Below are 15,073 nucleotides of genomic sequence, written 5' to 3' on the forward strand. Positions count from 1 at the left end.
TCCTATCATGGATTGAAAACTGGTTGAAGACCAGGAAACAGAGAGTGGGTGTCAATGGGCAATTTTCACAATGGAGAGAAGTGAAAAGCGGTGTGCCCCAAGGATCTGTCCTGGGACTGGTGCTTTTCAACCTCTTCATAAATGACCTGGAGACAGGGGTGAGCAGTGAGATGGAAAAGTTTGCAAACGACACCAAACTTTTCCAAGTGGTGAAGACCAGAAGTGTTTGTGAGGAGCTCCAGAAGGATCACTCCAGACTGGCAGAATTGGCAGCAAAATGGCAGATGCGTTTCAATGTAAGTAAGTGTAAGGTCATGCACATTGGGGCAAAAAATCAAAACTTCACATATAGGCTAATGGGTTCTGAGCTGTCTGTGACAGATCAGGAGAGAGATCGTGGGGTGGTGGTGGACAGGTTGATGAAAGTGTTGACCCAATGTGCGGCGGCAGTAAAGAAGGCCAATTCTATGCTTGGGATCATTAGGAAAGGTATTGAGAACAAAACGACTAATATTATAATGCCATTGTACAAATCTATGGTAAGGCCACACCTGGAGTATTATGTCCAGTTCTGGTTGCTGCATCTCAAAAAAGACATAGTGGAAATGGAAAAGGAGCAAAAGAGAGCGACTAAGATGATTACGGGGCTGGGGCATCTTCCTTATGAGGAAAGGCTACGGCGTTTGGGCCTCTTCAGCCTAGAAAAGAGATGCCTGAGGGGGGACATGACTGAGACATACAAAATTATGCAGGGGATGGACAGAGTGGATAGGGAGATGCTCTTTACACTCTCACATAACACCAGAACCAGGGGACATCCACTAAAATTGAGTTGGGAGAGTTAGAACAGACAAAGAAAATATTTCTTTACTCAGCGTGTGGTTGGTCTGTGGAACTCCTTGCCACAGGATGTGGTGATGGCGTCTGGCCTGGACGCCTTTAAAAGGGGATTGGACAAGTTTCTGGAGGAAAAATCCATTACGGGGTACAAGCCATGATGTGCTTGTGCAACCTCCTGATTTTAGAAATGGGCTATGTCAGAATATGTTAGATGCAAGGGAGGGCACCAGGATGAGGTCTCTTGTTATCTGGTGTGCTGCCTGGGGCATTTGGTGGGCCGCTGTGAGATACAGGAAGCTGGACTAGATGGGCCTGTGGCCTGATCCAGTGGGGCTGTTCTTATGACACACCTGCAGACCTTTGACAGCACACCAATGTGCCACGGCCCACCGATTGAAAATGGCTGATCTAATGAAACTGTTACTGCTGTCTGCCTTGGCTCATATTGTAGCATGAATATTGTATTTTGTATTATAGCGAGACAAAGGTAAGATCTTATTTAGGAAAGGTGTTTAAAAACCCTCTTGAAACTGAGAACACATAAACTGAAAAAAAACCTGATCTAGTTTAATGGCAAAAGTATTCCAAATCATCTGAAACAGCCTAAAATATTCTAAGCTACTTAATTTTTTTAAAGCAAACAGCCACCTTTTTCTTGCCTTACCCACTCTCAACACCATCTGCTCCATCTGGAATGTGAGCAGGTCAGCTCTTCATTCTATTTGGACTATATGCTGTTTAAAAGTTATTTCTAACCATACCATATCTTGGGAATGTTCTGGATGCTGACGCTCTTCTTTGTCTGGGCTTATAGTGGCCCCTCCTTTTTCGACAGCATCCTGTTGTAACCAGAGTGGCGCAACAACAAATCAAAATGAATGCAATACAAAACACCACTGGAAACAGCCACTCCCCCCTTCCCACCCCTCCCAAAACTGGTCTCTGGGCTCCATCATCTGAAGTGTGGTTCCTTCCGCTGTAGCCTTTGGTTTCATTCAGGTGTTGCTTGCTGCTGTTCAGATGGGCTGGGCTGGGCATGTGGGATAACATTGTGCTGGATGTGAGTGGAGAGGTAGCAGAGGCAGTTGCATTGTCTGGATTGGCTGTGGAACCCTTCTCTTCAGAAAGAACTTCCATCACTCTGGTAGGTGGAACTGTCAGTGGGGCAGATGTTGGTCCCCAAGATATGGATGCAATCCTGTCGGTGAAGCCACTTGCAGTACTAGGAGCACTGCTGTTGTCAACCAATTCATGGGTCATTGTAGTAGGTGAGGTTTCAGCTGGAAGGCATGTTGAACTGGTGTTTGCATCCTGACAGTTTTCTGCATTGGCAACCCTTGCACTTCCATGCCTTTCCCATTTATGAAACGAGGATCTGATACTCAGGTCTTTAAAAGACAACTTCTCAAAAATGAGAAGATCTGGATCAATCCCTGTGGAAGCACAAAGAACAAACTGAAATTCAGAGTGTGACCTGTATGTAACTTGGTACTTAAACAGGACAGCCTTCCCAATGGTGTGTGAGAACAGTCAAGTGAAAAATCGGCTTTCACCTGACTTAAGCTCTTACTGCATTAATTTTGAAAATTGGAAATCCCAACTTAACAAAACCCCCGCACATTGCTCAAACAACACAACAAAATACTTGCCTTTTAAAACCCTGTAGAAAGAGGCTGATTCAAGCTTCTTCGGGTAAGGAATTTTGAAGGTTAGGCACTACAATCAGATTTGGGCTTTCATGAGTTCTCACCAAGTGAATCTTCCACCTAAGTGGAACGTAGCCTGTCCCGTCTTTAGATCTCGCCAAACAGCAGGACAAAAGTGCTCCAAAGATATATAAAGCCGTATCATGGGGGAAGAGTGGAGCTTGGTTTCTGGCTGCACAGCCATGCAGGCTAGGAGAAGCAACAGTTCTCACCATCCTAGATTCTTCTGAACTTGCTCCCAGAACACGACCCAAGATTGCAGATGGGGTCTGACTAAAGCAAGATACAGTACGGCGGTGGCATTACTAATCAAGGTCTGGATTCTATACTTCTGTTGACATGACCTAAAAGCACATTGGTTTCTGCACCACCATATTACGCATGTGCTGTTGAAGCATGCCACCTCTTATTTGCTGAAGAAAGGTCATGTGGGAGTGAGGATGCCAACTGGGATGAGGGTGTGTAGAGATGAGGGGATTCAGTCATTCTCATATACTGCTTTTAAGTAAAAAACCATTCCCCTGATGGGGCAACTTGCTCCTGAAGTAGTGATCTTGGGGAAAAGAAATCACTGCTGCAACAGCAAATTCCACTTAAAGTGGAAGCAATTTTTGGCTTGAAACCCGTGTTCAAAGAAAGAGTTAACCCCCCTGTATATCCTGATCCTAATCAGGGTGTGTGTGTGTGTGTCCCCTGCGCAGCCTTTTTTCACCAACAGGCATTTCCAGTTGTAAGTATGCCTCCATTGCATGCGTTTACATGGACATTTAGTTTGGTTCCAATAGTGGAGAAGTGAATGTTGACAACTTTCAGTCTCGAAAGACTCTGGTATCGCGCTCTGAATGGTGGTTCTGGCACAGCGTCTAGTGTGGCTGAAAAGGCCGATTTGGGAGTGACAATCCCTTCCACACCGGGAGCAAGTGCAATCTGTCCCTGGTCCGTCTCCCTGGCTATGGGCCTTCCTTCTTTGCCTCTTTGCCTCAGTCTGTTGGCCAAGTGTCTCGTCAAACTGGGAAAGGCCATGCTGCACAGCCTGCCTCCAAGCGGGCCGCTCAGAGGCCAGGGTTTCCCACCTGTTGAGGTCCACTCCTAAGGCCTTCAGATCCCTCTTGCAGATGTCCTTGTATCGCAGCTGTGGTCTACCTGTAGGGCGCTTTCCTTGCACGAGTTCTCCATAGAGGAGATCCTTTGGGATCCGGCCATCATCCATTCTCACGACATGACCGAGCCAACGCGGGCATCTCTGTTTCAGCAGTGCATACAAGCTAGGAAAGCACCCCCTTCCCCGCCTCTGCTCTGCTCTATAAAAGCAGCTTCCAAAGTTTAGTTGATTAAAACAAAATGGTACCAGTTGTCCATCTTGTGGGCATAAGAACATAAGAACAGCCCCACTGGATCAGGCCATAGGCCCATCTAGTCCAGCTTCCTGTATCTCACAGCGGCCCACCAAATGGCCCAGGGAGCACACCTGATAACAAGAGACCTCCTCCTGGTGCCCTCCCTTGCCTCTGGCATTCTGACATAGCCCATTTCTAAAATCAGGAGGTTGTACATGCACATCATGGCTTGTACCCCGTAATGGATTTTTCCTCCAGAAACTTGTCCAATCCCCTTTTAAAGGCGTCCAGGCCAGACGCCATCACCACATCCTGTGGCAAAGAGTTCCACAGACCAACCACACGCTGAGTAAAGAAATATTTTCTTTTGTCTGTCCTAACTCTCCCAACACTCAATTTTAGTGGATGTCCCCTGGTTCTGGTGTTATGTGAGAGTGTAAAGAGCATCTCCCTATCCACTCTGTCCATCCCCTGCACAATTTTGTATGTCTCAATCATGTCCCCCCTCAGGCGTCTCTTTTCTAGTTTGAAGAGGCCCAAACGCCGTAGCCTTTCCTCGTAAGGAAGGTGCCCCAGCCCCGTAATCATCTTAGTGATACTGATACTGATGGCATACTGATGACTTACCTGGTGTGATGTTGTATAGCACAACATTGATTCTGGGCCTCACTATGCAGCTCTCCAATGCTGGACAATAAACATGCACACAGTTACTGGTTTCATAGTTGAATACAGCCAAGTTACAGGAAACTAGAAAAAAAAGGAATAAGAAAAGCTTTAAGTTGATTGAGTTAGTATCACGTCAAGAGTGCTGATCCTGCCTGGGCATGAATATGTCTCCCTTGCAACAGCCTGGGGGGAGCAGGAGCTTTTCTGCTCAGGTTGTCACTATTCATAATGCAATGGAAGAAAGAGTGTTTCAAAACTGTAGTCAGGGGTCTCCAAACATTTTGGCCAGAGGGTCGCATCAAATATCTGGCACAGTGTCAGGAAAAAAATTTAAATATACAATATATATATATATATTGCACCCGAGCACATATATATATATAGATGCACCCGAGCACAGCTCCAGAAATGTTCGGCCAAGTGGGCCAGAGGCTTTCAGGGGAAAAGAGACTGGCCGTGGGCCACAACTGGCCCCTGGGCTGGGGATTTGCAGACTCATGCTGTAGATTGAAAGGTACTGGTAAGAGATCAGTGAACAGGTGAGCTCATCTTATGACCAAAGATCTGAACTGACTTGTTCGCAAAATATAGAGCCTGATTTTGGCATTGAAAGGCCCAATCCTATCCCTCTCCCCCAGCAGCGTCACTAGTGTTGCACTAGCAGAGGTTCCTTTTTAGCAGTCACAAAGCTCTAGCAGCCTCTGCCAATGTGTGCTGCAAGCCTGCTGGCAGAGAGGTCAGAGTGGCTGGTGTGCTGATAGACCCAATGAGACCTGATGAAGCAGGAAAGCCCACACAGGGGCTGGAGGGAGGTGGGGAGGGCAGAATAGGAGGGAGGGCAGAATAGGGCAGTGATGGGGGTGGAGATGAAAGTGGAACAGGCATAAGAACATAAGAACAGCCCCACTGGATCAGGCCATAGGCCCATCTAGTCCAGCTTCCTGTATCTCACAGCGGCCCACCAAATGCCCCAGGGAGCACACCAGATAACAAGAGACCTGCAAGGCCTCCTGGGAATTGTAGTTAAGAACAGCCCCACTGGCTCAGGCCACAGGCCCATCTAGTCCAGCTTCCTGTATCTCACAGCGGCCCACCAAATGCCCCAGGGAGCACTCCAGATAACAAGAGACCTGCAAGGCTTCCTGGGAATTGTAGTTAAGAACATAAGAACAGCCCCACTGGATCAGGCCATAGGCCCATCTAGTCCAGCTTCCTGTATCTCACAGCGGCCCACCAAATGGCCCAGGGAGCACACCAGATAACAAGAGACCTCATCCTGGTGCCCTCCCTTGCATCTGGCATTCTGACATAACCCATTTCTAAAATCAGGAGGTTGCGCATACACATCAAGTCTTGTAGCCAGTAATGGACTTTTCCTCCAGAAATTTGTCCAATCCCCTTTTAAAGGCATCTAGGCCAGCTGCCATCACCACATCCCGTGGCAAGGAGTTCCACAGACCAACCACACGCTGAGTAAAGAAATATTTGTGATGAGGCTCCCTGCAAAACGTAGCACTTTGCACTGTACTGCAGCACACCGGTTGAACATTGCTGATTGAGACATTCTCAGGTGCCAGTGTTATTCTTGAGCATTAAGTGTGAAGTGCTGAACAAATCGCCTTGGCTGCCTGGGGGTTGGAGAACATTGTTCCAAACAGACGGAGTTCCAGCTCAACTCATTCCTTCTGCATTATACTTTCTGCTTTTACAGGACCACATAGCATTTTTATGGCCTCCTTCGCACCGCTCAACGTTGCTTGTTAGAAATCCCTCTTTTCAAGAATGTGAGAGTTGGCTATTAAAAAGGGCTTTGTAGAGCCAAATCATGGCAAATCTGCTCTCATTATGGGATCCAGAAGTTGAGGTTTAAAGTGGATTATGTTGTTGGACATCTTTAGGCAAATAACTTTATAGGGGTCTCAGAGGGAATATATTTTCTTGAAATTAGGACAAAAAGCATGTCATGTATTGGTGAATGAAAACACCTGCAGCCCATAAGAAATTGGAGGAGCTGTTGAAACAAGCACAACACAAACTTTTCACAACATTAAGAACATAAGAACAGCCCCGCTGGATCAGGCCATAGGCCCATCTAGTCCAGCTTCCTGTATCTCACAGCGGCCCACCAAATGCCCCAGGCAGCACACCAGATAACAAGAGACCTCATCCTGGTGCCCTCCCTTGCATCTGGCATAGCCATTTCTAAAATCAGGAGGTTGCGCATACACATCATGGCTTGTACCCCATAATGGATTTTTCCTCCAGAAACTTGTCCAATCCCCTTTTAAAGGCGTCTAGGCTAGATGCCAGCACCACATCCTGTGGCAAGGAGTTCCACAGACCGACCACACGCTGAGTAAAGAAACATTTTCTTTTGTCTGTCCTAACCCGCCCAACACTCAATTTTAGTGGATGTCCCCTGGTTCTGGTATTGTGTGAGAGAGTAAAGAGCATCTCCCTATCCACTCTGTCCATTCCCTGCATAATTTTGTATGTCTCAATCATGTCCCCCCTCAAGCGTCTCTTTTCTAGGCTGAAGAGGCCCAAACGCCCTAGCCTTTCCTCATAAGGAAGGTGCCCCAGCCCCGTAATCATCTTAGTCACTCTCTTTTGCACCTTTTCCAATTCCACTATGTCTTTTTTGAGATGCGGCGACCAGAACTGGACACAATACTCCAGATGTGGCCTTACCATAGATTTGTACAACGGCATTATAATACTAGCCGTTTTGTTCTCAATACCCTTCTTAATGATCCCAAGCATAGAATTGGCCTTCTTCACTGCCGCCGCACATTGGGTCGACACTTTCATCGACCTGTCCACCACCACCCCAAGATCTCTCTCCTGATCTGTCACAGACAGCTCAGAACCCATCAGCCTATATCTAAAGTTTTGATTTTTTGCCTCAATGTGCATGACTTTACACTTACTGACATTGAAGCGCATCTGCCATTTTGCTGCCCATTCTGCCAATCTGGAGAGATCCTTCTGGAGCTCCTCACAATCACTTCTGGTCTTTACCACTCGGAAAAGTTTGGTGTCGTCTGCAAACTTAGCCACTTCACTGCTCAACCCTGTCTCCAGGTCATTTATGAAGAGGTTGAAAAGCACCAGTCCCAGGACGGATCCTTGGGGCACACCGCTTTTCACCTCTCTCCATTGTGAAAATTGCCCATTGACACCCACTCTCTGCTTCCTGGCCTCCAACCAGTTCTCAATCCAGGAGAGGACCTGTCCTCTAATTCCCTGACTGTGGAGTTTTTTCAGTAGCCTTTGGTGAGGGACTGTGTCAAACGCCTTCTGAAAGTCCAGACATATAATGTCCACGGGTTCTCCCAAATCCACATGCCTGTTGACCTTTTCAAAGAATTCTATAAGGTTCGTGAGGCAAGACTTACCCTTACAGAAGCCATGCTGACTCTCCCTCAGCAAGGCCTGTTCGTCTATGTGTTTTGAGATCCTATCTTTGATGAGGCATTCCACCATCTTACCCGGTATGGATGTTAGGCTGACCGGCCTATAGTTTCCCGGGTCCCCCCTCTTTCCCTTTTTAAAAATAGGCGTGACATTTGCTATCCTCCAATCTTCTTGCACCATGGCCGTTTTGAGGGACAAGTTGCATACCTTAGTCAAGAGATCTGCAACTTCATTCTTCAATTCCTTAATAACCCTTGGGTGGATGTCATCAGGGCCCGGTGACTTATTGATCTTTAATTTATCAATGAGGTCTGAAACATCTTCTCTTTTAACCTCTATCTGACTTAACTCCTCAGTCAGGAGGGGCCGTTCGGGCAGCGGTATCTGCCCGAGGTCTTCTGCCGTGAAGACAGATGCAAAGAATTCATTTAATTTCTCTGCCATCTCTAAGTCTCCTTTTATCTCCCCTTTCCCTCCCTCACCATCCAGAGGGCCAACCGCTTCTCTGGTGGGTTTCCTGCTTCTAACATATTTGAAGAAGCTTTTATTATTCCCCTTAATGTTGCTGGCCATGCGTTCCTCATAGTCTCTCTTGGCCTCCCATATCACCTTCTTACATTTCTTTTGCCACAGTTTATGTTCCTTTTTATTCTCCTCATTAGGGCAAGACTTCCATTTACGGAAGGAAGCTTCCTTGCCCTTCACAGCCTCTCTAACTTGGCTGGTTAGCCATGCGGGCACCCTCCTGGATTTAGTGGAACCCTTCTTTCTTTGCGGTATACACCTCTGCTGGGCCTCTATTACTGTTGTTTTAAGCAGCCTCCATGCACTCTGGAGAGATTGGACTCTTTTTACCCTCCCTTTCAACCTCCTTCTAACCAGCCTCCTCATTTGAGGGAAGTCCGCCCGTCAGAAGTCAAGGGTTTTTGTTAGAGATTTGCCTGGTATTCCTCCCCCAACGTGCACGTCAAAAACGGATCGCAGCATGATCACTGTTCCCCAATGGCTCAGTAACATTTACATCTCTAACCAGGTCCTGCGTACTGCACAATATTAAATCCAGAGTCACCTGTCCTCTGGTGGGCTCCGTGATTAGCTGCTCATTTAGCATGTCATTTAGCATGTCAAGAAATCCGGTTTCCTTATCGTGACCAGAACACAAATTGACCCAGTCAATATGAGGATAATTGAAGTCCCCCATGATTACAACCCTGTCCCTCCTTGTCACCTCCCTGATCTGTTTCCTCATTTCAAGGTCCCCATCAGATTTCTGGTCTGGAGGACGATAGCACACCCCCAGTATTACATCGCTGCACAAGCCTGGTAATTTAACCCACAGAGATTCTACGGTGGAGTCGGACCCATCTTCAATCTCTACTTTGCTGGATTCTATCCCTTCCTTAACATAAAGGACCACCCCACCTCCAACACGCCCCTGGCTGTCCCTCCTGTAGAGTTTATAGCCCGGGATTGCGGTATCCCACTGATTCTCCGCATTCCACCAGGTTTCCGTTATGCCCACTATGTCAATGTTTTCCCTTGTCACCAGACATTCCAGTTCTCCCACCTTTGCTCGTAGACTTCGGGCATTCGCATAAAAGCATTTATACACGGAATGCCCCAGGATGGGCTGCTTATTTGCTCCTTTGTCCCCGCATCCTCTCATTGTGCCAAACCGTCTATCACATCCCATCACCCTACCTTTCCCAATTTCTTCTCCTACCCTGCCTTTGTCTTGTTGTTCTCTAACCTCCCCATCCTCATCCCACAGGGATGAGGAGTCCCGAACCGGATGCCCCTCGGCTCCTGTCGGCCTTCCCCCAGGGATCAGTTTAAAAGCTGCTCTGCCACCTTTTTAATGTTATGCGCCAGCAGTCTGGTTCCATTCTGGTTCAAATGGAGCCCGTCCCTCTTGTACAGGCCCCGCTTGTCCCAAAAAGTTCCCCAGTGCCTAACAAATCTAAACCTCCCTACGCCACCCTCTCATCCACGCATTGAGACCCCTGATCTCCGCCTGCCTAGCTGGCCCTGCGCGTGGAACAGGTAGCACTTCAGAGAACACTACCTTTGAGGTCCTGGCTTTCAGCTTCCTGCCTAAAAGCCTAAATTTGGCCTCCAGGACCTCCCAGCTACACTTGCCCACGTCGTTGGTGCCGACATGCACCACAGCCGCTACCTCTCCCCCAGCACTGTCTACTAGCCTGTCTAGACGAGAAGTGATGTCCGCAACCTTCGCACCAGGCAGGCAAGTCACCATGCGGTCCTCACATCCGTCGCAAACCCCCCTCTCTATGTTTCTAATAATCGAATCCCCCACTACAAGAAGCCCCCGACCCCCCTCCCGCCGAGGAGTATCCCGAGTGCGCTCGGATACGGGCCCATCCCCTGGAGAAGGGAACCCCCCCTAGGGGATTGTTTCCCTCCTCTCCAGGATGACATCCTCCAGTCCCAAGACTTCCCACCCGGGCAGCCGAGGAGCTGCATGCCTGAGGTTGGGACGAAGCCTGATCGTCCCCAGAAGTCTCCCCACGGTCCTCCTCTGGCTGCCTGCGCTTCTCCAGGTCGGCCACCAAGGCTTCAAGGGAGCGGACGCGTTCCCTGAGAGCCTGGAGCTCCTTGCACCGAGGACACACCCATGACTTATGCCCCAGAGGCATATAATCATACATGTGGCACTTGATGCAGAACACTGGATAGCCCCCACCCTGCTGCTGGCTGTCTGACTGCATAGCTTTTTTGTTGTTGTTGTTGTTTTATTTAGGGGTCCTTTTAAAAACCGTACACTGGATAGAAGCCCTTTTCTCAAGGGAAGAGGAAGGGCAGTGTATGGGGCCCTGGCCTCTTCGCCCTGCTGCTGAACTCGCCCAGATGCTAAACTCTTGTGCCTTACCTGGCACTTAGTTCCCGAGGCACTGGGTTCCCAGAGGCCACACGTGTCTGCAGAGAGCCTCACGCGATGGCCTGCCTAGCTTTATACTCCTGGCTGGCTCCTCCTCCCTTCCTGATTGAAAGGGGGCTGGCCTTCCCAGGTGAGTTTACAAAAGCTCTGGAAGGCAAACGGCTGCTGATGGGCGTGACCTACTCTGCAGGCTCCTGAATGGACTGCTTGGATTAGCCTAATGGGGCTCTTAATGGGTTGGGAATTGGCCCTTCCTAGGTTCTTTCCCTCCTAGTTCTGTTCTCTTGGGCTGGACTCAAGCTAGTTTTTATTTGGGTTTGTTTAATTATTTATTGCTCTCTAGATCCTGTGTCCCAATTTACTGACTTGTTTAGGTTATGTTCTAACTTAGATTAAGTTTAACCTGGGTTAACCTGGGCGCGGTTGGAGGGGGATCATGGAGGCATTGCAGACCATATCCCGAACCTGGCCAGATTCACCTTCATGGAGCAATGTGAACTTATGCCAGTGATCCAGCTGGACCAGGTCAGAGTTGCCCCAGAGCAGCTGCTGGGGCTTACCATGGGGCAAGGGGAGAAATGACCCCACGGAAATCTCCAGCAGACAAAAATCCCCCATGGGATACAGTGGTAGCTGTGCCAGCCCTGCTGCATTGCTGTGTGGGGATTTGGGTGGGACTGGTCTCCTATTTAAGAGTACATCAAAAAAATGCAATGTGTAAATGCATCACATAAATTTGGAAATATTTGCATTGTGCACACTCCCTTGCAGAGAAAGTGACACATAAGGAGTGACACATAAGGGGACCCTGAAGATACACACTGCAGTGTCCCACTGAACTTTTTGATCTGGCAGTTTAGCAGATGTGATTCAAAATTCACCATGTGGAGTAAATAAATGTGGTTGTTTGTAAAATCCAGATTTACAACCATCACCACAAATGATCTGGTAACCAACCAGATCAAATGAGACAGGCAGCAACCTTGCTTTTGTGTGTTCATACATCTGTCTGACAAATGTTAGTACATCTGTAGATCTACACTAAACCTAAAATGTTGTAATATGTCCGACTGAACTCCATATGCTGGCAACCTTGTCTAGCTGGCTATCTCGAAGCATCCCGAAAGTGAATGGTGTCATGTCAGTTTGATGCTTCACTAATGGATGAACTCACTCCATTAGCTCTGATTGCGATCAGTCCTTTTATCTGACCAGCTCATATCTTTGCTCCATGCCTGAACTGCAGCTGTAGAACACAGAACTGTTCTTTGTTTGAAAGCTGAAGACTAACAAACCATGGCTGGAGAAAAGGATGAGTAGACTTGGGAGACTTCTAAAAGTACAGCTAGCATGTTGGGCTGGGCAGATCCCAAATCCCACTGCTAAAAGAAAAAGGGAAAACCAAAGCAGAAACAAGCAAAGGCAAAGTCCATCAATAATGTACTGAATAATTCCCAATGTGTTTCAGATCTCTTTGTCAGGGGAAATGATGCGACAGTTAAATAGATAAAAAGCTGAAACTCCCCCTAGCGTTCTATTTGTGGAAGGAATTATTATCTTTGGAGATGCATGCTAAAATTATTTCATAAACTACAGAAGGGTCAAAACAAACTGTGCAAAGAATACAAGTAAATTAGACTATTTTACAATTTACAAAATATTTTACAATATTTTACAATTAAATTAGAATATTGAAACAAATTTGAAATATTTGAAAAATATGGAATAAATAGAGAAACATGGTGCTTAAGAAGTGGTATTGTGAGACCCCCGAAAAGCAACTGATATAACAGTCTTATAGCTCTGTTCAAGGTTCTCTTGCACTAACTCCTTATCCAGGATGGATCAGATGAAAACAGCTGCACACGAGTAAGAATGACTCATTGAGTCTTTTGCACTAGAAATCTTGATAGCTAATGCTGTGGCATCACTAAGGTTTGCATTCACCCCTTTGATGGACCTCCCCCCATACTGTGGGCAGGGCAAAGCCCTGGGAGGTGGGCTGGGTGATATACCATTACCCTTCTCCCATTTGTTTTTTGGCTATAGCTTTTGATAGAATGGAGATACTTCAGCACGGTTTGTTTCATTACATTCTGCAGGAAATTAAACATTGCTTTATATATAACATGATGGTAGTAATCAAAAATACCAAGATTTTAAAAATTTTGGCCAGTAGTGGCGTCACCCCTCTGTGCGTGCCACCTGGTGTGGCCTGCAACCCACACCCTCCGAGCAATGCTACTGAGCTAGTCGTAGCTCAGCAGCTCAAAAATAGGCAATTAGTAGCTATTACCAAAATAGGTAATTTGCTGGTAAGTAGCTATTACCAAATAGGTAATTTGAACCTCCATGTTTAGGGGCACTTGGTTTCTAAGCCCCAGGCACTGGACATAAACAATGTAGGATGCTTTCATCATTTGTTGGTGTGCTTTCTGAAGGCTTCTGGGTAGCCACCCCTGGAATAAGATGCTGTACTAGATGAACCCATGGTCTGATCCATCAGGAATCTTCTTATGACGTTCATAGATATAGGATAGACATTGATAACATCACGAATGGTATAGAAAGGTTATTTTCCCTCTCTTATAAGACTAGCACTCAGAAGCCCTATTCAGGGGTACATCTCTCCATGCTGATGAGTGTGTGGTTAGGGGGGCTACAAAATGTGCACGCAAGCCCTGCCCCCATGCCAATACACTTCGAGAACCCCTCCACCCACACACAACATTTATCTTTGTGACAAGTGCTTTATCTGGGGAGACAGCTTCCTCATCAGGAATGCTCAAATATCCCTAAGTGTAAGGAATACTACTAGAATTTTGTTTTTGGGATGCCTTTTTGTTCAAGATTGTAGGTAGGTCTTGACTCTTAACAGGCCCCAGTTCACACCTTCATGCTTCACACCTTCTGGGGGGGGGGGGGGAGGAAATAAGCCAGATTGCACAATATTAAGCCTTTTTTTGCCTTCCAAATGTATTTATAATTTCACGTTTTGGGTGGATTATTCCTGGAAAGGAAGAACAAAGTAGAGGTATGGAATTTGAACGCTCACAGTGTGAATTTTGGCTGATATTCCTGTGCCTTTCCATATGGGTTTGCATGGAAGGAATGTATGCTGCAAGGACCCTGTCTCTGTGCACAGGAGCATAGAGGTGTGTTGTAGTTCTCTGAGGGACTCCCAACTGTTTGGCCAGTTTCCCACATCAACAGTAACCCAGTAGTTGCTCCTTACTTTTTTCCCCAATGTATATGAATGACAATTCATGAATGACTTGAATGAAAATTGATGAATGAATGACATGACAATGACTGAATGACAATTTTTTCATTTACAAGGGAAAAAGTAAAGGAGTAGACTCAGTAACATATTTGGGTAAAGACTACGCTTGCTCAATGCCCCCTGGCATCCCCAGGAATTAATAATCAAGCCTCTTCCCTGCATAGACACATCCTGAAATCTGTTTCTAAGTCACTTTAGGATGTGACAGAACATTGGGAAGTGGAGTTTATATACTACATGCAAACCAGACCTGAGGATAGGGGGCAGGGTCTGGGCTTCTAGGGTGCCTGGGCCATGACAAAACTAACTATAGTACAAAACAAATTAAGTAAGGGGGGCCAAATCAGTCCTCTTGCCCCAGACCCAGTGCCAGCTCTGAGCTGCCTTGATGGAAAGCTCCAAAGTTAATATTTTGCTTTTCATATTAACTCCATTGATTCTGCATGGAGCAGAAGAAGAAATTGGGTCATTACCGTTCTTCATGAGGCAGCATGTCCGACTGCACTGCTGGGCTGTTGCTTCTGTGTACACTTTGAGGAGGTGGGCCCCTCTCTCCTTTGACTGCTCCAGGTCAACTGCAAGGCGGGGGAACCGTCGGATCCAGCAATTTTGGTAAAAGGTGGTGGGCGAGCAGAGGCAGTCGGATTGCCACACCCAGCCCAAAAGCAGAAACACTTCAGACATGGCCGTCAGCAGAAACATCTCAGTGGGATGAGCTCAGTAGAAGCCTCTTCCCCAAATCAGAAGCACTGTTCATTGAAGAGAACCTCTTCGGATGTATCAAGGCTGCCACACTAAACGTTCTTATCATCGCTTTTGTTTGTGATCCCTCAGGGTAAGGTCAGACTAGGCTGGAACATGCATGGCAACAGCTTTTAATCTCTGGATAGCAGCTTGTGGGAGAATGAAAAATACTCCAAAG

The 15,073-nt window shown here is 47.0% G+C and overlaps 1 protein-coding gene across 1 annotated transcript; it reads right to left on the minus strand.

Annotated features, from left to right (window-relative positions):
• Positions 1 to 1,578: 1,578 nt before the first annotated feature.
• Positions 1,579 to 14,835, minus strand: MANSC4 (MANSC domain containing 4). Its single transcript, XM_066632951.1, has 3 exons — positions 14,625 to 14,835; positions 4,511 to 4,633; positions 1,579 to 2,273 (listed from the first exon to the last, which is right to left on the minus strand). The coding sequence occupies exons 1-3, from the start codon at positions 14,833 to 14,835 to the stop codon at positions 1,579 to 1,581; spliced, it is 1,029 nt and encodes a 342-aa protein (XP_066489048.1).
• Between the last annotated feature and the right edge of the window lie 238 nt (positions 14,836 to 15,073).

The sequence above is a fragment of the Tiliqua scincoides genome, chromosome 6 (genome assembly GCF_035046505.1).
Source record: "Tiliqua scincoides isolate rTilSci1 chromosome 6, rTilSci1.hap2, whole genome shotgun sequence".
Lineage (NCBI taxonomy): Eukaryota > Metazoa > Chordata > Lepidosauria > Squamata > Scincidae > Tiliqua > Tiliqua scincoides.

What these genes read in the sequence shown, in the direction of transcription:
- MANSC4 (XM_066632951.1), bottom strand. Translation starts at nt 14,835, where the DNA reads ATGTCTGAAGTGTTTCTGCTTTTGGGCTGGGTGTGGCAATCCGACTGC. An exon ending in ATGCTGCCTCATGAAGAACG is followed by an intron (nt 4,634 to 14,624) that starts GTAATGACCCAA and finishes TTTTTTTTCTAG; the next exon opens with TTTCCTGTAACTTGGCTGTA. An exon ending in GCTATACAACATCACACCAG is followed by an intron (nt 2,274 to 4,510) that starts GTAAGTCATCAG and finishes GTGCTTCCACAG; the next exon opens with GGATTGATCCAGATCTTCTC.